Here is an 18,674-nt window from a genome sequence, read left to right as displayed (position 1 = left end):
CTGAATATTTCACTTTTTAAGATGAAGACTAGGTGCATATTGTAAAATGATTACCATAATAATATGCTTCAGTAACTATAGGAGCGCAGTTCTCTTTGAGGTAGTGGGCTCGTTTTCTTTAACTCTATACCCTGAATTGTAATAGTTCTGTTAATCTCCATTCTGTTTTTCCTAGTGACTGCTGGGACTTAGTGCCTGAATCACTCCACCACTCCTAGTTTCCCAGTTGCTTTTTATTTTTGTTTTTGTTTTTAGCTAGAAGGAGATAAAGGAGAGATAACAAAGAACCACTCAGGCCTCCGCTCTGCAGCTGCCCCTGTATGGGTCCTCCTGACCCATGGCAGTGTGTGTACTGGGTGAACTGCTTCCTGAACCCCATAAAGTAAAATTTTATTTACTTTCCTTTTGATACCAAGGAGTAGATTCAGGGCCACATAAATACAGAGCATTTATTGAGCTATATCTCTAGCCACTTTTTTTTTTTTAAAGATTTTATTTATTTATGAGAAAGATAGCAGGAGAGAGAAAGAACCAGACATCACTCTGGCATATGTGCTGCCGGGGATTGAACTCAGGACCTCATGCTTGAGAGTCCAAAGCTTTACCACTGTGCCACCTCCCTGACCACTCCAGCCAATTTTTTATATAAGGTACTAATTTTACTATTGCATTTATGAATTCTGATACTATTCCCTTATCAGACTTATGTTATGCAATTATTTTCTCCCATTCCATAGGTTGTCTCTTTGTTTTGCTTACGGTTTCTTCTGCTATATAGAAAATTTTAAGTTTGATACAGTTTTAGGTCTTGTTCTGGTTTTTGCTTCTCCACCATCCTCTTGTCTTTTTGGTGTGAAATCTAAAACAAAAAACAAAAAAATGGCTGATTATCAGTTACACCTGTGCTTTCTTCCTGTTTTATGGTTTCAGTTCTTAGATTCATGTTCGTAATCCACTTGTGTATAAGATTGTAGTCGAGTTTCACTCTTTGCATGTGGTGTCTAGTCTTCCCAGCGGAAGAAACTATCTCTTCCTTACTGTGTGCTGTTGGCCCCTTTGCTGTAGGTTAATGGTAATAGATACACTAATAGGTTTATTTCAGGACTCCTGATTCTGCTTCATTAATGTGTTTTTTTATGCCAAAACCACTCTTGGTTACTGTATTGTAGTTTGAAATCAGAAAGCATGGTACCTCCAGTTTGTTCTTTTTTTAAAGATGCTTTGACTAATGTGTCTCTTTTGTTGTTCCATACGAATTTAGGATGTTTCACTCTGTTCCTGTGAAGAAAAAAAATGCTGTTGGATATTTTAACAATATATTTTCCTTTCTTTTAATATATGAAAACAAGCTATCTTACTGTTTTTTTTCCTCTTAAAAATTTTTTTAAAAGATTTTACTTATTTATTAAGGAGAAAGATGGGAGGAGAGACAGAAAGAAGCAGGCATCATTCTGGTACATGTGCTGTTGGGGATTGGACTCCAGACCTCATCCTTTAGAGTCTAATGCTTTATCCACTGCACCATCTCCCGGACCACTCTCTTAAATTATTTTTTCTTTTTCTTTTCTTTATTTTTTTTTTTTTCCCTTTTTTTTTTTTTTATTTAAATTTTTAATTTAAGAAAGGATTAGTGAACAAAAGCATAAGGTAGGAGGGGTACAACTCCACACAATTCCCACCACCCAATCCCCATAACCCACCCTCTCCCATGATAGCCTTCCCATTCTCTAGCCCTCTGGGAGCATGGACCCAGGGTCGTTGAGGGTTGCAGAAGGTAGAGGGTCTGGCTTCTGTAATTGCTTCCCCGCTGAACATGGGCGTTGACTGGTCGGTCCATACTCCCAGTCTGCCTCTCTCTTTCCCTAGTAAGGTGTGTCTCTGGGGAAGCTGAGCTCCAGGACACATTGGTGGGGTCTTCAATCCAGGGAAGCCTAGCCAGCATCCTGGTGGCATCTGGAACCTGGTGATTGAAAAGAGAGTTAACATACAAAGCCAAACAATTTGTTGAGCAAACATGGATCCCAAGATTGGAATAGTGGAGAGGAAGTGTTGGGGAGGTACTCACTGCAAACTCTAGTGTAATCCTGCTTTCAGGTATATATTTTGCAGTAGTTTATGGATACGTGTGCGCATACGCTCTCTCTCACAGAAACTGGTGTATGTCTAGGTTATGGGACTTTGTTAGAAAGTGAACTACCTGAGATGAAATTAGAGTGTACTATAAAAAGGAAAGGTCTCACCCGAGTAATGAAGCTGAAGGGTTGTCATTCCACACGTGAAGTCTCTGGATACACTCTGAGGTGAAGCATGTTGTGATGGCAATCGTTGCTTTGGTTAGGTTGTGATCGGCGGATGCAATATTATTTGGTATGGATTGGGAGAAGCATACGGGAAAGTGAGCCCTATCCATGGGTGCCAGGACTGGGGGAAGTAGGGGCTCTATAGTGAAGATGTGAGGTTCCTGCTGTCTTAGGGTTCAAAAAGACAATCAATAGTTAATATTATCATCACATTATTTGTTAATTGGGTTAACTTTGAAAAGTCCCTTTGTTATGGTTTGCTGTACAGTACCCAGTATCTTGTATATAGCTGTGCTATTGGAAGCCTCCAATCTACTTGGTCTAGGCTTTTGAGAGAGTCCGCATATCAAATACGTAGCCTATCTATTAAAAAGATTCAGTTTGTCTCCTGAGAACCTTTGAGACATACAATTGATTTCCCCCTCTCATATTAATTAACTACTGATTTATATGTCTACATTTTGCTAGGAGTGTACATAAACACCATTCCCATCACCAAAGGACCGTGACCCATCCCTCCCGCCCATTCCCACCCCCCACTGGCCCAGAAAGCTACATGTCTACCCCTCACCACTGGGTTTTTTCTTTGGTGCCCTTCTTTTCTTTTCTTTATTCTCTTTTGTTGCCCTTGTTATTTTATTGTTGTAGTTATTATTGTTGTTGTCGTTGTTGGATAGGACAGAGAGAAATGGAGAGAGGAGGGGAAGACAGAGGGGGAGAGAAAGATAAGACACCTGCAGACCTGCTTCACCGCCTGTGAAGCGACTCCCCTGCAGGTGGGGAGCCGGGGTTCGAACCGGGATCCTTATACCGGTCCTTGTGCTTTGAGCCACCTGCGCTTAACCTGCTGCGCTACAGCCTGACTCCCTCTCAAATTTTTTTAAAGCTTATTTAAATGAAAGAGATAGAGAGAAAGATCAGGATACTGTGGAAATTGGAAACAAGATAGCTTAATCATTATTGCCTTTCATGAATTGCTTCGGTGTCTCAAACATTTCTAGTATATCCCTCCCTCTTGTATATATGTACTCTAGTGGGGTAGCTCCCCTTTCTTGCTGTGGCAACCTATATGAACTGCTTACAGGTTATGATGGAAGTGAGGGGATGCTTGATTCTCACTTAACTCCAGGTTAAGTGAGGGGATGCTTGATCCTCACTTAACTACAGGTTGCTCTCAGACTGCTGATAATTGTCTTCCTAATCATTCTTTTTGCAGAATGGACTCAGATTTTTAGAGTAAGCTGAGATATAAAAACTAATCTAAAAGTAGTTTTATTTATTCATTTTGGATAGAGACAGAAGTGCCACACCTGTGAAGTTTCCCTCCAGCAGGATGGGACCAGGGGCTTGAACCCTAGGCCTTGTACATGTGTGTACTCTACCATGCACTTAACTATTTCTTTTTAATCATTTATCCATTTACTTTGGGTCGAGCAAAGGAATTGAGTGGGGAGGGGGATAGAGAGAGGCCTACATTATTAAATATGTGAAAGATAGGGGGCCGGTAGTGGCGCACCTGGTTAAGCACACATATTACCAAGTGCAAGGAACTGGGTTCGAGCCCCGCCGCTCCCCACCTGCAGGGGCATGCTTCATGAACGGTGAGGCAGGTCTGCAGGTGCCTTTCTTTCCCCCTATTTCCCCTTCCCTCTTAATTTATCTCTCTCTTGTCAAAAATAGAAAGGGGGAAAAAATGGGGAAAATGACTGCCAGTAGTGGCAGGTTTTTTTTCTTTTTTAAATTTCTTTATTGCGGAATTAATGTTTTACATTCAACAGTAAATACAATAGTTTTTACATGCATAGCATTCCCCAGTTTCCCATTTAACAATACAACCCCCACTATGTCATTTATCATCCTTCATGGAACTGTATTCTCCCCACCCACCCACCCGAGTCTTTTACTTGGGTGCAATATGCCAATTCCATTTCAGGTTCTACTTGTGTTTTCTTTTCTGATCTTGTTTTTCTTTTTCTTTTTTTTTTTTTTATTATTTTTTAATTTCTTTATTGGGGAATTGATGTTTTACATTCGACAGTAAATACAATAGTTTGTACATGCATAACATTTCCCAGTTTTCCATATAACAATACAACCCCCACTAGGTCCTCTGTCATCCTTCTTGGACCAAGCACCTTTTTTTTTTTTTTTCTTTTTTCTTTTTCCTCCAGGGTTCTTGCTAGGGCTTGGTGCTGCACTGCTCCTGGAGGCCATTTTCCCCTCCATTTTTTTTATAGGACAAAGAGAAATTAAGAGGGGGAGAGACAGACACCTGCAGACCTGCTTTGCTGCTTATGAAACATCCCCCGTGCAGGTGGGGGGAGCCAAGGGCTCGAATCCGGATCCTTGCAGTGGTCCTTGTGCTTAGTACTATGTGCACTTAACCAACTGCGCCACCACCTGGCCCCTTGGACTTTTTTTTTTTTTATTTAATTTTTTAAAAAATTTATTTCTTTATTGGGGAATTAATGTTTTACATTCAACAGTAAATACAATAGTTTGTACATGCATAACATTCCCCAGTTTCCCATTTAACAATACAACCCCCACTATGTCATTTATCATCCTTCATGGACCTGTATTCTCCCCACTCACCCACCCCCACCCCAAAGTCTTTTACTTTGGTGCAATACGCCAATTCCATTTCAGGTTCTACTTGTGTTTTCTTTTCTGATCTTGTTTTTCAACTTCTGCCTGAGAGTGAGATCATCCCATATTCATCCTTCTGTTTCTGACTTATTTCACTCAACATGATTTTTTCAAGGTCCATCCAAGATCGGCTGAAAACAGTGAAGTCACCATTTTTTACAGCTGAGTAGTATTCCATTGTGTATATATACCACAAAGAGTGGCAGGTTTGTAGTGCAGGGACTGAGCCCCAGTGATTACCCTGGTGGCAAGAAAGAAAAAGAGTGTGTGTTTGCTTAAGATCTCCATGCATGTGATCCAGCATCAATCAATTGAATTTTTCTTGACACAGTATTAAAGATAACTTGTTAGATTTTTCTCACTGCATAATAAATCCCATCGTTCTAAACCATTAACTCCTGTTTTTCTACAGTGTTTCCTGAGGTTATAGGCGGGTGTTTGAGGAGTACATGCGGGTTATTAGCCAGCGGTACCCAGACATCCGCATTGAAGGAGAGAATTACCTCCCTCAACCAATATACAGGTAAGTAAATATCAATAAATGAAAGGGGCAAAAACCTGACTTCATAAACTTTACTGATTTGGTTCAGTGAACTTTCTCATTGGTTATAATTTCTTAGTTCCATATAGCAGTAGGCAGAATATTGTGTTAGTAAATAGCAAGTTTATTTGTAAATTTTCTTTAAGAAGTAGAAGAATTGTTGTTTGTTCGTCTTCCCTTTTCAGAAATGGCAATTCTTAAGCAATGTGTCTTCTTAGGTTTTGTTTGTTTGTTTTTAAACCAGAGCACTGCTCAGCTCTGGCTTGTGGTACAGGGGATTGAACCTGGGACCTGGAATCCTCAGGCATGAGAGTCTCTTTGTATAACCATCATGCTATCTGCCCCATCCCAAAGGCATTCTTATTGTGGGAATAGATGAAGTACTCCCAGTTTGTTACAGAAAGTCACTATAAATCTGTCAGCTTAAGATTTATTTTGTTTTGGTTCTGGAACATGATGGCAGAGGACCTAGTGGCGCAGTTGCATTGTTAGGCGAGAAACTGAGAAATGTTCTGCATGTACAAACTATTGTATTTACTGTCGACTGTAAAACATTACTCCCCCAATGAAGAAATTAAAACATTTTATTTTGCTTCAAAATTCTAATAGGTTTTTTTTTTTTTTAATTTAATTTTTCTTATATTTGCTAGCTCAGAGAGAAGTTGAGAAGGGTAGGGAGAATAGAGAGACAGAATTGCACCGGCAACACTGTTTAACCACTGGTGAAGCTTGCATCCTGAGGGGGTTTAGGGGGTGGGTATACAGAGACTTGAACTTGGGTTCTTGCACATACTAAGATGTGCTTACAACCAAGTATGCCATCACCCAGCACCCTGGTTTCCTTTTTTTTTTTTTTCCTTTATTGGGGGGATTAATGGTTTACAGTCGACAGTAAAATACAGAAGTTTGTACATGTGTAACATTTCTCAGCTTTCACACAATCCAAGCCCCTCTAGGACCTCCTCTGTCATCATGTCCAGGACTCAATAAAGAATTTATGTATTTATTCATGAGAAATGATAGGAGAGAGAGAAAGAACCAGACATCATTCTGGTACATGTGCTGCTGGGGATTGAACTCAGGACCTCATGCTTGAGAGTCCAATGCCTTATCTGCAGCGCCACCTCCCAGACCACCCATGGTTTTCATTTTAAAAAATATTTATTTGTTCCCTTTTGTTGCCATTATTGTTGTTGTTATTGTTGGATAGGACAGGGAGAAATGGAGAGAGGAGGGGAAGACAGAGAGGGGGAGAGAAAGACAGACACCTGCATACCTGCTTCACTGCCTGTGAAGGGACTCCCCTGCAGGTAGGGAGCTGGGGGCTTGAACTGGGATCCTTAACGCCGGTCCTTTGTGCCACATGCACATATACCACCTGACTCCCGTTTTCCATATTTTAAAAATGTATTTATTTGGTATTGAATAGAGACAGAAATTGAGAGAGGGGGGGAGCTAGAGAGACAGACACTTGGCAGTCCTGCTCCACCACTCATGAAGCTTTCCCCTGGCAGTGGCAGGTGGGGACCAGGGGCTTGAACCTGGGTCCTTGTGCACTGTAGTCTGTGTGCTTAACCAAGTTTCCATCTTTTACTCCAGTTATAATTAACTTTTGGATTTGGTGTGTAGAAATTGTGTGTATATATGTTTGTGTGTTTGCTGTGGAACTTTGAAGCAAATAAGAAATTATGACATCACTAATTTATTTCTTTTTCTTTGATAGACACATAGCCTCTTTCCTGTCAGTCTTCAAACTAGTATTAATAGGCTTAATAATTGTGGGCAAGGATCCATTTGCTTTCTTTGGCATGCAAGCTCCTAGCATCTGGCAGTGGGGCCAAGAAAATAAGGTACGTAATTTTATAACTGCAAAGCTGGTTTTTTGGTTGCCAATGAAAACATTTTAGTGGATTTTCCTTCCTTCCTTCCTTCCTTCCTTCCTTCCTTCCTTCCTTCCTTCCTCCGTCCCTCCCTCCCTTCTTTCTCTCTTTCATATTGCTAATTCACCTGCTGCATAATTCTAGTTAACCCCCCCTTTTTTTTTGCTTCCAAGGTTATCTCTGGGGCTCGGTGCCTACACTAGGAACCCACTGCTCCTGGAGGCCATTTTCCCCCATTTTTGTTGGGTAGGACAGAAAGAAATTGAGAGAGATGGGAAAGGCAGAGGGAAAGAGAAAGATAGACATCTACAGACCTGCTTCACCGCTTGTGAAGTGATCCAATCCCCCTCCAGGTGGGGAGCCGGGGGCCCACCTGGGATCCTTACACCAATCAGTAAGCTTTGGGCCATGTGTGCTTAACCTGCTTGTGCTACTGCCCGGCCCCCATTAAATCACTTTTTTTTTTTTTTTTTTCGTTAAACCACTTTTAAATCTCTGCATAAGACACTTAACTTTCCTTAACTTTAGTTTCCATATTTATGTATTAAGGAGGATTAGTTCAGGGATCTGAGAAGTAGTTCACCCAGTATAGTACACCTTTACTCTGCACAAAGACCAGGGTTCGATTCCCTGGCCACCACATGGGAATGCTTGCATGGAGCAAACTTGATAAGTGGTGGGGTGGTGTCGTGGTGTTTCTCCTCTTCGTGTGTCTATGTTTTTCACTCTCTCAAAATGATCCTAGACATGAGTAGTGGAAATGTGAAGGAAAGCATCCCCAGCACTGACTAGGTCTTTGTATTATTTGAAGGGTAGAGAGGAACTAGTCTAGTAGAATCTGGGCACAAAATGATTTTCACTGTCTGATTTTATTATTTAACTTTGATGATAATGGCACCCAGTGAAATACATATGCCTAATATAGACTTTTAATACCAACTGGCATAGGCATTAATGAATTTAATCATACTGGGAACAGGAATTCTACTTATTTTTTTTTTCATTTTATTTCTTTATTGGGGGATTAATGTTTTACAGTCAGTAAATACATGCATAGTTTGTACATGCATAACATTTCTTAGTTTTCCACATAACAGTACAAACCCCCACTAGGTCCTCTGCCATCATGTTCCAGGACCTGAACTCTAGGAATTCTACTTATTTTTATTTATTTAAATATTTATTCCTTTTTGTTGCCCTTGTTGTTTTATTGTTGTAGTTATTATTGTTGTCATCATTGTTAGATAGGACAGAGAGCAATGGAGAGAGGAGGGGAAGACAGAGGGGGAGAGGAAGATAGACACCTGCAGACTTGCTTCACCGCCTATGAAGTGACTCCCCTGCAGGTGGGGAGCCGGGGGCTCGAACTGGGATCCTTACGCCGGTCCTTGCACTTTGCGCCATGTGCGCTTTACCCACTGCGCTACCTACCGCCTGACTCCTTTATTTTTTATTTAATTTTTCAGTTTTTTAAAAAATATTTATTCCCTTTTGTTGCCCTTGTTTTATTATTGTAGTTGTTGTTCGATAGGACACAGAGAATTAGAGGAGGGGAGGACAGAGGGAGAGAAAGATCGACACCTGCAGACCTGCTTCACCACCTGTGAAGCGACTCCCCTGCAGGTGGGTAGCCGGGGGCTCGAGCCCCGATTCTTACACCGTCCCCGCGCTTAGCGCCACATGCCTGACTCCCCTCCCCCTTTTAAATACATTTATTTGGGGATTAGTAGTTTATAGTACAGTGTTGACATGGGTACAGTATTCGTCTACCCGTAACAGGTGTCTGCAGAACACTCACCCCTAGTTTGGGTCCCTTTATGCCATCATGCCCCGGGGCCCCAAAGCCTTGTCCCTTTCCCTCCTCCCTAGAATTCTTTGCTTTGGTACGATCCACCACACTCAGGCCCATGTCTTACTTTGTGTTTTCCATTTCTAATCTTTTTTCCTAAGTTCCATATATGAATGAGACCATCCAGAATTACCCCTCCACTGCCCTTCTCTCCCACCCCCCTTTTGGGTGTGTGGAGTGGGGAGGGGGCTTATCTTATTTAACATGATTTCTTCAAGTTCCATATAAGATGAGGCAAAGGAAATAACTTAATCATTTTTAAGAGCCAACTACTATTCATTCATATATGTATCGTAGCTTTCTTAATCGCTCACCTGTCGGTCATCTAGGTTGCTTCCAAGTTTGGGCTATTACTACTTTACTGCTATGAACTTAAGTGTACATAGATTTGTTCAGATAGATGTGTTTGCTTCCTTTGTATATTTCTGGGAGAAGAATTGCCAGGTCATAGGGTGGGTAGGTCCATTTCTAGTATTCTGAGGAATTTCCAAAGTGTTTTCCGTAGGGGCTGGACCAGTTTGCATTGTGCCACCTCTCAGACCACTAGATTTATCCAGTGCAGTTGTCTTGTCTTCGTTTCCTTTCCTTCCTACTTATTTTTGTCCTTTTCCTCTTGTGTTCATGGGGAATATCGTTAGCAGATTATCTGAGACATCAGTGTAAGCTCCCCCACCCTCCTACTTTTAATCAGGTGGTTTTGCTAAATTAAAACCTGTCATCCCAGTGGCTGGAGAAATTGCACAACTAAGAGAGCACTGGATATGTGTGTCTAAAGTTTTTGGTTAGATCCTCAGCACCACATATGCTGGAGTGGTGCTCTGGTTTGTCTTACCCTCTTTCTCATATGTAACTCTTCAAAATAAGTATTTCAGAAACAAACCTGTTTCTCTAGCAAAGAGTCCCTGATCTCTTTTTTTGGGGGGGGAGGGAGGGATAATGAGTGAATGTGATTTAATATGCAGTGTTTTTTAAGATTGTTTGGGACATGGACAGGTTGGTGAGAAGCATGGAGTTGCTGATTGTTGCATCACTCGTCTCTTGTGAATTCTTACATTGCATTATAAAAATGAACCCTTCTTCTGCTGGCATTCTTTGTTTTAAGCTATTAAGGCTATTTTGAGATCTTTGGAAGTTCTTTCTCTATGATGTGAATATTATATAGTGTTCTTTAGCCTGTACAGAACTGTGTATATTATCTGAACAGATGGAATAGCAGTAAAGTTTATGCAGAATTTTTAAAAAAATATTTGTCAATGGTGGGGTGGGTTTGAGAATCAGAGCATTACTCTGGCATGTGTAGGGTCAGTGATTGAACTTAGGATCTCATGCTTCAGAATCCAGTGATTTACCCATTATGCCATTTCCTAGGTTACTCTGTAAAGACTAATTTTAAAGTGCATTTTAAAAAATTACCAGATTAAAATGAGATCATACATTAAGATGCTTCCTGTGTGTTGTCATGCTTTTTTTTGCTTTAACTTCAGAATGATTTTATATATTGTACTTCTGTTTTCTTTTAGGTCTATGCATGTATGATGGTTTTCTTCTTGAGCAACATGATTGAGAACCAGTGTATGTCAACAGGTGCATTTGAGATAACCTTGAATGGTGGGTTCTCAATAGTTTGCATTCTGTGCTAACTTCCAAATGCCATATAAAGGGGCTGGGTGGTGGCATGTCTGGTTGCGTACATACATTGCAATACACAAGGACCCTGGTTCAAGCTCCCAGTCTCTATCTGCAGGGGGAAGCTTCACAAACAGATTAAGCAATGCTGCAGATGTCTCTCTGTCTCTCCCCCCCCCCCCATTTCCCATTCCTCTCAATTTCTCTGTCCTGTCAAAATAAGTAAAATAATAGTAACAATAATGAAGTAAATGCCATATATTGAACTGCAGCCCTTTCTCCTACAATATGCTAACTTACCTCTTTTAATGCCATTCTCCACTATAACTTAGTATGGTCCTTGTAGGCATTGTTTTGAGAACTCTAGACCGCTCTTTTGGGTGCTTTACCTGGGACCTTAAACATTACCTACTTCTAAACAGTTGATTACCTCTGCTCCTTATACACCCCACTCTAGGTTTTTGCTGGCATCTGACATTTATTCAGTGGCTCCATCATCATTCTGTCACCCATGTTAGAAACTTAGGATAACTTAATAAGTTTCCCTTGTTCTTCATATGTCGTCTTTCTCTTTTCTTCTCCTTTCTTCCTTCCTTCCTCTCTCTCTTTTTCTTTCTTTCTTTCTTTCTTTCTTTCTTTCTTTCTTTCTTTCTTTCTTTCTTTCTTTCTTTCTTTCATAGGACAGAAATAAATTGAGACTGGTCCCCACCTGCAAGGGGAAAGCTTGGCTTGGCAAGTGGTGAAGTATGTTGTGGGTGTCTCTTTCCCTATCTCCCTATCATGCCCTTCCCTCTCAATTCCTGGTTGTCTCTATCCAATAAATAAAGATAATTAATAAAAGAACAATTGCCATGGGAGCAGTTGATTCGTAGTGCAGACACTGTGCCCCAGTGCTAACCCTAGAGACAAGAGAGAGAAGAGAGAGAGAGAGAAGTTGAGGGGGGTAGGGGAGATAAAGAAAAGAGAGAGATATATATATACCTACAACACTGCTTCACTACTTGTGAAGCTTTCCCCCCTGCAGGTGAGGACTGGAGGCTTGAGCCTGTATCCTTCTGCATGGAATACATGCACTTAACCAGATACGCCACCACCTGATTCCCCCAAATCTCATTTCTGCCTTTCTCTAAAAGTTTACACCTGGGAGTCGGGCAGTAGTGCAGCAAGTTAAGCACATGTGGCACAAAGCGCAAGGGCCAGCATAAGGATCCCAATTCAAGCCCCCGGATCCCCACCTGCAGGGGAGTCGCTTCACAAGTGGTGAAACAGGTCTGCAGTTGTCTTTCTCTTCCCCCTCTCTCCATTTCTCTCTGTCCTCTCCAACAATGATGACATCATTAACAACAGAAATAACTATAACAATAAAATAAGGGCAACAAAAGGGAATAAGTAAATATTCAAAAAAATAAATAAACGTTTACACCTATTTACTTTTGTGACTCCACCTTAGACCAAGCAGTAATTAATCTTGACACTTACTATGTTCCCTCTTCTTATATTCCCTTTTTTCTTTCTCTTTTTTCCTTATCTTTATATCTTATTTATTGGATAGACATAGCCTGAAATTGAGAGGGAAGTGGATGATAGAGAGGGGGGAGAGAGAGACATACAGCCCGCTTCACCACTTGTGAAGCTTCCCCCCTGCAGGTGGGGACCAGGGGCTTGAACTTGGGTTCTTGCACTTTATAACATGTGCACTCAACCAGGTACACCACCACCTGGCCCATTTCCTTTTTTTTTTTCTAATTTTTTAAATAGATTCGTTTGTTTGCCAGAACACTGTTCAGCTCTGGCCTATAGTGGTACAGGGGATTGAATTTGGGACTTCGTAGCCTCAGGCATGAAAGTCTCTTTGCCATAACTATTATGCTATCTACCTTCCGCCCTTTTTTGTTCTAATTTTTATTAAGGCAGAGAGAAATTGAGAAGAGGGGGAGATAGAAAAGGGAGAGAAAGGGAGTTGGATGGTAGCACAGCTAGTTAAGCGCATGTGGCACAAAGCTCAAGGACCAGCATAAGGATCCCGGTTCAAGCCCCCTGCTCCTGGAGTCGCATCACAAGTGGTGAAGCAGGCCTGCAGGTGTCTGTCTTTCTCTCCCCCTCTCTGTCTTCCCCTCCTCTCTCCATTTCTCTCTGTCCTGTCCAACAACGACGGCAGACAACAATAATAACTACAACAATAAAAAAAAAGGGCAACAAGAAATAAATATTTTTTAAAAAAGAAAAAAGGGAGAGAAAGATAGACCCCTGAATAACTTTCACTGATTGTGAAGTGCACCCCCTGTAGGTGGGGAGTGAGGTCTCAAACCCGGTCTTTGTACTTGATAGTATGCACTTAACCAAGTATGCCACAGCATGGCCCCCACCCTGACTATATTCCCTCTTCCTCTTTCCCACCAGGGATATCGCTGGGGCTTGGTGCCGGCACTACTGCTCTTAGAGGCCATTTTTTTTTCCCATTTTACTGAATAGGACAGAGAAATTGAGAGGGAAGGGGGAGAGAGGAAAGATAGATGATACCTACAGACCTGCTTCACCACTTGTGGGGCGACCCCTCCCCCCACAGGCAGGGAGCCAGGGGTTTGAACAGGGATCCTTGTGCATATTCTTGTGCTTTGTACTTACTATGTGTTCTTAACTCGGTGCGCCACCACCCAGTCCCCAGTGACATAGAGAATCTTCTGAGTTAACATTTTTCTCTCTTTTCCCCTAGATTCCCTATATATCCTATGTTCCCTGAACACCGGGTCCTTGTGCTTAGGACTGTGTGTACTTAAGTCAGTGCACCTCCACCTGGCCCCCTACTCACTACAGTCTCTATAAGCCAGAATTTGTTAAATATGGTTCAGAAGCTAACAGTTCTATTACATTTTTTTAGTATTTGAAAATAATTAGACTAAAATAAGGCTGGCAGAATAGCTTACTTGGGTAATGCACTGTTCTGCCATGTGTGTAACCCAGGTTAAAGCCTGTCTTCCTCTACACTGGAGGAAGCTTCAGGGCTGTGGTCTCTTTCACTCTTTCTCTATGTGAAGGAAAGAGAATATTTTGGACATATGAAAATTATATGAAATTCTAATTTCAGTATCCACACCTAAAGTTCTGAGTTTTATCAGTGAAAAACACTAGTTATGTAAGCACCTAAATAATAAATAATATCCTTGATTTTTCCGCTTATTCTGTAAAGCCCAAAATACTAGCTTTCTCTTTTCTTTTTTGTTTGCTTGCTTGCCTATTATTATTACTATTTTTAATAGAGAATGAAAGATGGGTGGGGGTAGATAGTATAATGGTTATGCAAAGAGACTCTCATGCCTGGGGCTCCAAAATCCCAGGTTCAATCCCCCACACTACCATAAGCCAGAATTGAGCAGTGCTCTAATGTAAAATAAAAAAAGAAACCATGACACTGACATTTCCTTCAGTGTGCTGGAAGTCAGATTTTACACATGTCAAAAGAAGCACACTATCCAAGTAAACTATTTTGCTAGCTCCAGAAAAAATTTTTTTCTATTTACTTAAAAAATTTTTTTTTGTATTTTCCCTTTTGTTGCCCTTGTTTTTTATTATTGTAGTTATTGTCAATGTTATTGATGTCATCTTTTGTTAGATAAGACAGAGAGAAATAGAGAGGGGAAGGGAAGACAGAGCGGGGGCAAGAAAGATAGACACTTGTAGACCTGGTTCACCGCCTGTAAGTGGGGAGCTGGGGGCTTGAACCCGGATCCTTACGCTACTCCCTGTGGTTCATGCCACATGCACTTAACCCGCTGCGCTACTGCCCGACTCCCCAGAAAATTTTTTTTTTAATTATTATTACTATTATTTTCAACCAGAGATCTGATCAGCTCTGGTTTATGGTGATGCTGGGTGTTGAACCTGGGAGCTCGTGCATGAAAGATAATTGAAAAACTATTGTCTCCATAGTGTCCAATTTTTTTTTTTACATTTACATTTGCTTCAAAAGGAGCACATTTTCTCTTGTTGCTTCACTGCATCAAATACATTAGTTTTTTTTTTTTTTTTTCCCCTTAAACCAGAGCACTACTCAACTCTGACTTACTTTAAGGAAATTGAACCTGGGACCTATCCACAGGCATGAAAGTCTGTTTTGTAACCGGAATGCTATCTACCCCCAAGATCAGTTTTTTACTTGGCTAAAAGCCCTTGTGATAACAGCCTAGGGGTCAGCAAGCCATTGCATTTGGATCACATCCCCTGCTGATCGTTTTAGAAATACAGCTTATTGAAGCACAGCCATGCCCATTCTCATGTATTTATTACCTGTTGCTGCTCTTATACTATAAGCTGTTAACAAACTGTATATCCAGACTGAAAATGTTTATTTTCTTATTTTTTCTGATCTAGTCTCTGTCCACATGCCAAATCTCCTATGTGCCACTTTTTTTTAATGCTATCTCCCTATTACAATGTCTCACTTTTGTTTTAATGGTATAAGTCTGCTGCTTCCCAGACTACCCTTTTTAATCAGATAGAGGGAGAGAAACAGCTGTACTGGAACTCACTCTCCCCTCCCCCTTTCTGTGTGCCATGGCATCTCCTGTGTGGTGCTGGTGCTTTGACCCTGGGCTTCACCCATGGCAGGGCTTGTGCTGTGCCTTGTGAGCTATGTCCCTGCTCTCTCTCTCTCATGTTTAATAGTAATAAATTGAAGGCTCCTTTTCAGCCCCTCATACGTCTCTTTCATTGCTTCATTTAAAATTGCTTATTTTACCAGAACACTGTTCAAGTTCTAGCTTTTGATGATACTGGGGATTAAACTTGAGGTCTTTGGTGCCTCAAGCATGAGCGTCTTTTTGCATGGTATTTATGCTGTCCAGCTCTACTTCATTCAGTTTTAATTCTCATACAGAATTTTAATATCTTAATAATTTAATTGGTCTTTCCCCTACTATAATAGAATAGAATTTAAACTTTGTAAGAGCAAGCTTGATTCTTTGGTTCACTTTTACCCTTAGTTGTGTATATAATAAGTAAATCCATGTGGGGTGAATGCCTATTAGAAAATCATCTTTAATTTGGGGACGTGGTGACGTTTATTTTTGTAGATGTACCTGTGTGGTCTAAGCTGGAATCTGGTCACCTTCCATCCATGCAACAGCTCGTTCAAATTCTTGACAATGAAATGAAGCTCAATGTGCATATGGATTCAATCCCACACCATCGATCATAGCCCACCTATCAGCACTGAAAACTCTTTTGTAAGTAGTTTCAAAACATGATAACTATGTATAGGCACCAGCTAATTCTCACCACAATTCAAAAGAATATTAGGTATTACCTATTATCAGCACTTGTGGTTCTACTTTAAGATTTAACGGATGGGGGGGGGGGGCTAGGCGGCAGCGCAGCAGATTAAGTGCACATGGCACAAAGCACAAGGACGGGCGGAAGGATCCCAGTTCGAGCCCCTGGCTCCCCACCTGCAGGGGGGGGATCACTTCATAAGCGGTGAAGCAGGTCTGCAGGTGTCTTATCTTTCTCTCCTCTCTGTCTTCCCCACCTCTCTCGATTTCTGTCTTGTCCAATAACAACAACAGCTGTAACAACAATAACAACTACAACAAGGGCAACAAAATGGGAAAAATAGCCTCCAGGAGCAATGGATTCATAGTGCAGGCACCGAGCCCCAGTGATAACCTTGGGGGAAAAAAAAAAACATTTAACAGATGGAAAAAATAGATTTAGCAGATGGGTTTTTTTTATCATTAAACTTTATATAAATGATCATGAGCATTGGGACCTGCCCAAGTAAAGTAAGGTTGTGCTAATATTTTTATCTTGAAGATTTGGTAGATGATTATATAACAACACATTTTGACTCTGAAATATTTATTTGCCAGAGTCAGCATACTGTATTGGGATATTTGTGTGCATATCCTCTACTAGATTCCAGGGTAAAAAGTTCATATGACTATGCAAATTATTTTACCATGCTTAAGGTAGATTGTTGATAAGCAAATAAATGTGTTTGGACATGGAAAAGTGACCAGTAATTAACTTTTGCTTAGCAGAGATACTCTTCTGATTAATGATTTTATTTTATGACAATGAGTTTTAAAATAAAATGCCTTTTTTCCCCCCTCTGTGTATCTTTCAGACATTAAGGGATTTTTGCAAGAGCAGCGTGACTGACATTATGAAGGCCTGTACTGAAGACAGCAAGCTGTTAGTACAGACCAGATGCTTTCTTGGCAGGCTCGTTGCACCTCTTGGAAAACCTCAATGCAAGACAGTTTTTCAGTGCTGGCACATTTTGGATTCTGCACATTCGTGGAGTGCAATAATACTGTATAGTTTTTTTTTTTCTTTCCCCAAATCCACCCAGTTAATAGTTTGTTCTTTTTGTTTTTTTTAGTAGGCGTAATTACTTGTACCTTTTTTTTTCTTAGTCATATTTGAAAAAGTAGAAATTTGAGTTACAATTTGCTTTGACGATGTCTGTTTAAATTTGTTGTGGTTTTATATAAATTTTCCTTTTTATAGTTTAAAATCAGTCTCTTTGGGAATATTATCTAAAGTTCCCAAACACTTTCTAAGAGCTTATCAGACATCTCTACTTTGTCCTGTCTAATTTATATAGTTTTCAAAATACTACAGATTGTGAACAGTGCATTCTACAAGATTATTGGGGGGGGAATCCTATATCCAGAGTACTCTACCAATTGTGTGTATGTGTGTGTGCGAGTATGATTACCAGAGAACTACTAAAAGACCAACTGCTTTTTAAATTCTATTGTGTAGTTTAAGTGTCTTGCCTTGACCAGTCTAATGATTAACTGGGCCTTTATACTTAATAAAAAAGAAAAAAAACTAAACAGATGTAAGTTAAATAAAAAAATTGAATTATTGCCCAATGTACCTGTTAACATATTTAATAGTTATCTGTTGAAGTTTTGTTACTGACTTAGAGATAGTTTCATAATGGATCCGCTCTAGATTCACAGAGAAATAATAGATCATTTACAAACACTTTTAGGATAATTGAAAATTACTTCACTTTAAAAGAACATTGACTTGAACATCTTTACAACATTTGTTTAATAATTTAACTTGTCTAATACATTTTAGAATGTTGTTATATTTGGGGAACAACATGAAAGTATTTTCATTCACCAAATTCAACGTGTTTTCAGATTTCTAATAAGATTATGAAAAGAAAAAAGATAAATTTATAAAGACTATAAGAGTAATATAGAAATTAGTTATATAGCATACTTCAACTTGATTGCGGTAATAGAAGTGGTTGGTGTATATGTGTTAATGGCAGTAAAAGGATTTGAGGGAAAGTTACAATTCAACACGGAGTCCACCCAATGCTTAGTACAACCATATACTTTATTTGCTGTTGAGTATTTGTTGAGTGTATGTCTGGCAATGATCATGATTTTTGGCAGCCTCAAGGTTTAACTTAACTAATTGCCAACTCTCAGAAAGTCAATATAATGATTCACTGCAGAAATTTGATTGACTTATTCTGTTACCTAAGATGTCTAGTTAACTAACCTAAGTTTATGCAGTACTAAGTGTCAGTACGATGTATGTTGTAAGTTGCTTAGATGTTAATTATTATTTAGGATCAGTAACATTTTATTATATTTGACTAGGGTGTAAAACCTTGCTAATTTGACTTGTAGCTATGCAGACACGCTATATTCTGCAAGTTAAACACATGATTGATTGTGTTTAGGGCTTTTCTTCAGCTGGTAGATACTCTGCTAGTAACACGATTAACCTTTTGGCATCTATACTCTATAATGTTGAACCTTGGATTCTCATGTATCTAGTAGGCTAACCATGGAGAACCT

General features: G+C 40.1%; 1 protein-coding gene across 2 annotated transcripts in view; it reads left to right on the top strand.

Moving 5' to 3' along the window:
• SELENOT (selenoprotein T) overlaps positions 1-17,717 on the top strand; it is a 31,566-nt gene extending 13,849 nt beyond the window's left edge. The window contains exons 2-6 of one of the 2 annotated variants that reach the window (XM_060197525.1): positions 5,362-5,472; positions 7,214-7,340; positions 10,740-10,827; positions 15,915-16,067; positions 16,967-17,717. In XM_060197525.1, the coding sequence (XP_060053508.1) occupies positions 5,362-5,472; positions 7,214-7,340; positions 10,740-10,827; positions 15,915-16,039 (451 nt within the window). In that variant the 3' untranslated portion in view covers positions 16,040-16,067; positions 16,967-17,717. The remainder of the gene's footprint in view (positions 1-5,361; positions 5,473-7,213; positions 7,341-10,739; positions 10,828-15,914; positions 16,068-16,966) is intronic. The other variant, XM_060197526.1, reaches the window with a different exon arrangement.
• The last annotated feature ends 957 nt before the right edge of the window (positions 17,718-18,674 follow it).

The sequence above is a fragment of the Erinaceus europaeus genome, chromosome 9 (assembly GCF_950295315.1).
Source record: "Erinaceus europaeus chromosome 9, mEriEur2.1, whole genome shotgun sequence".
Taxonomy (NCBI): Eukaryota; Metazoa; Chordata; class Mammalia; order Eulipotyphla; family Erinaceidae; genus Erinaceus; species Erinaceus europaeus.
This window is presented reverse-complemented; position numbering and strand designations above follow the sequence as displayed.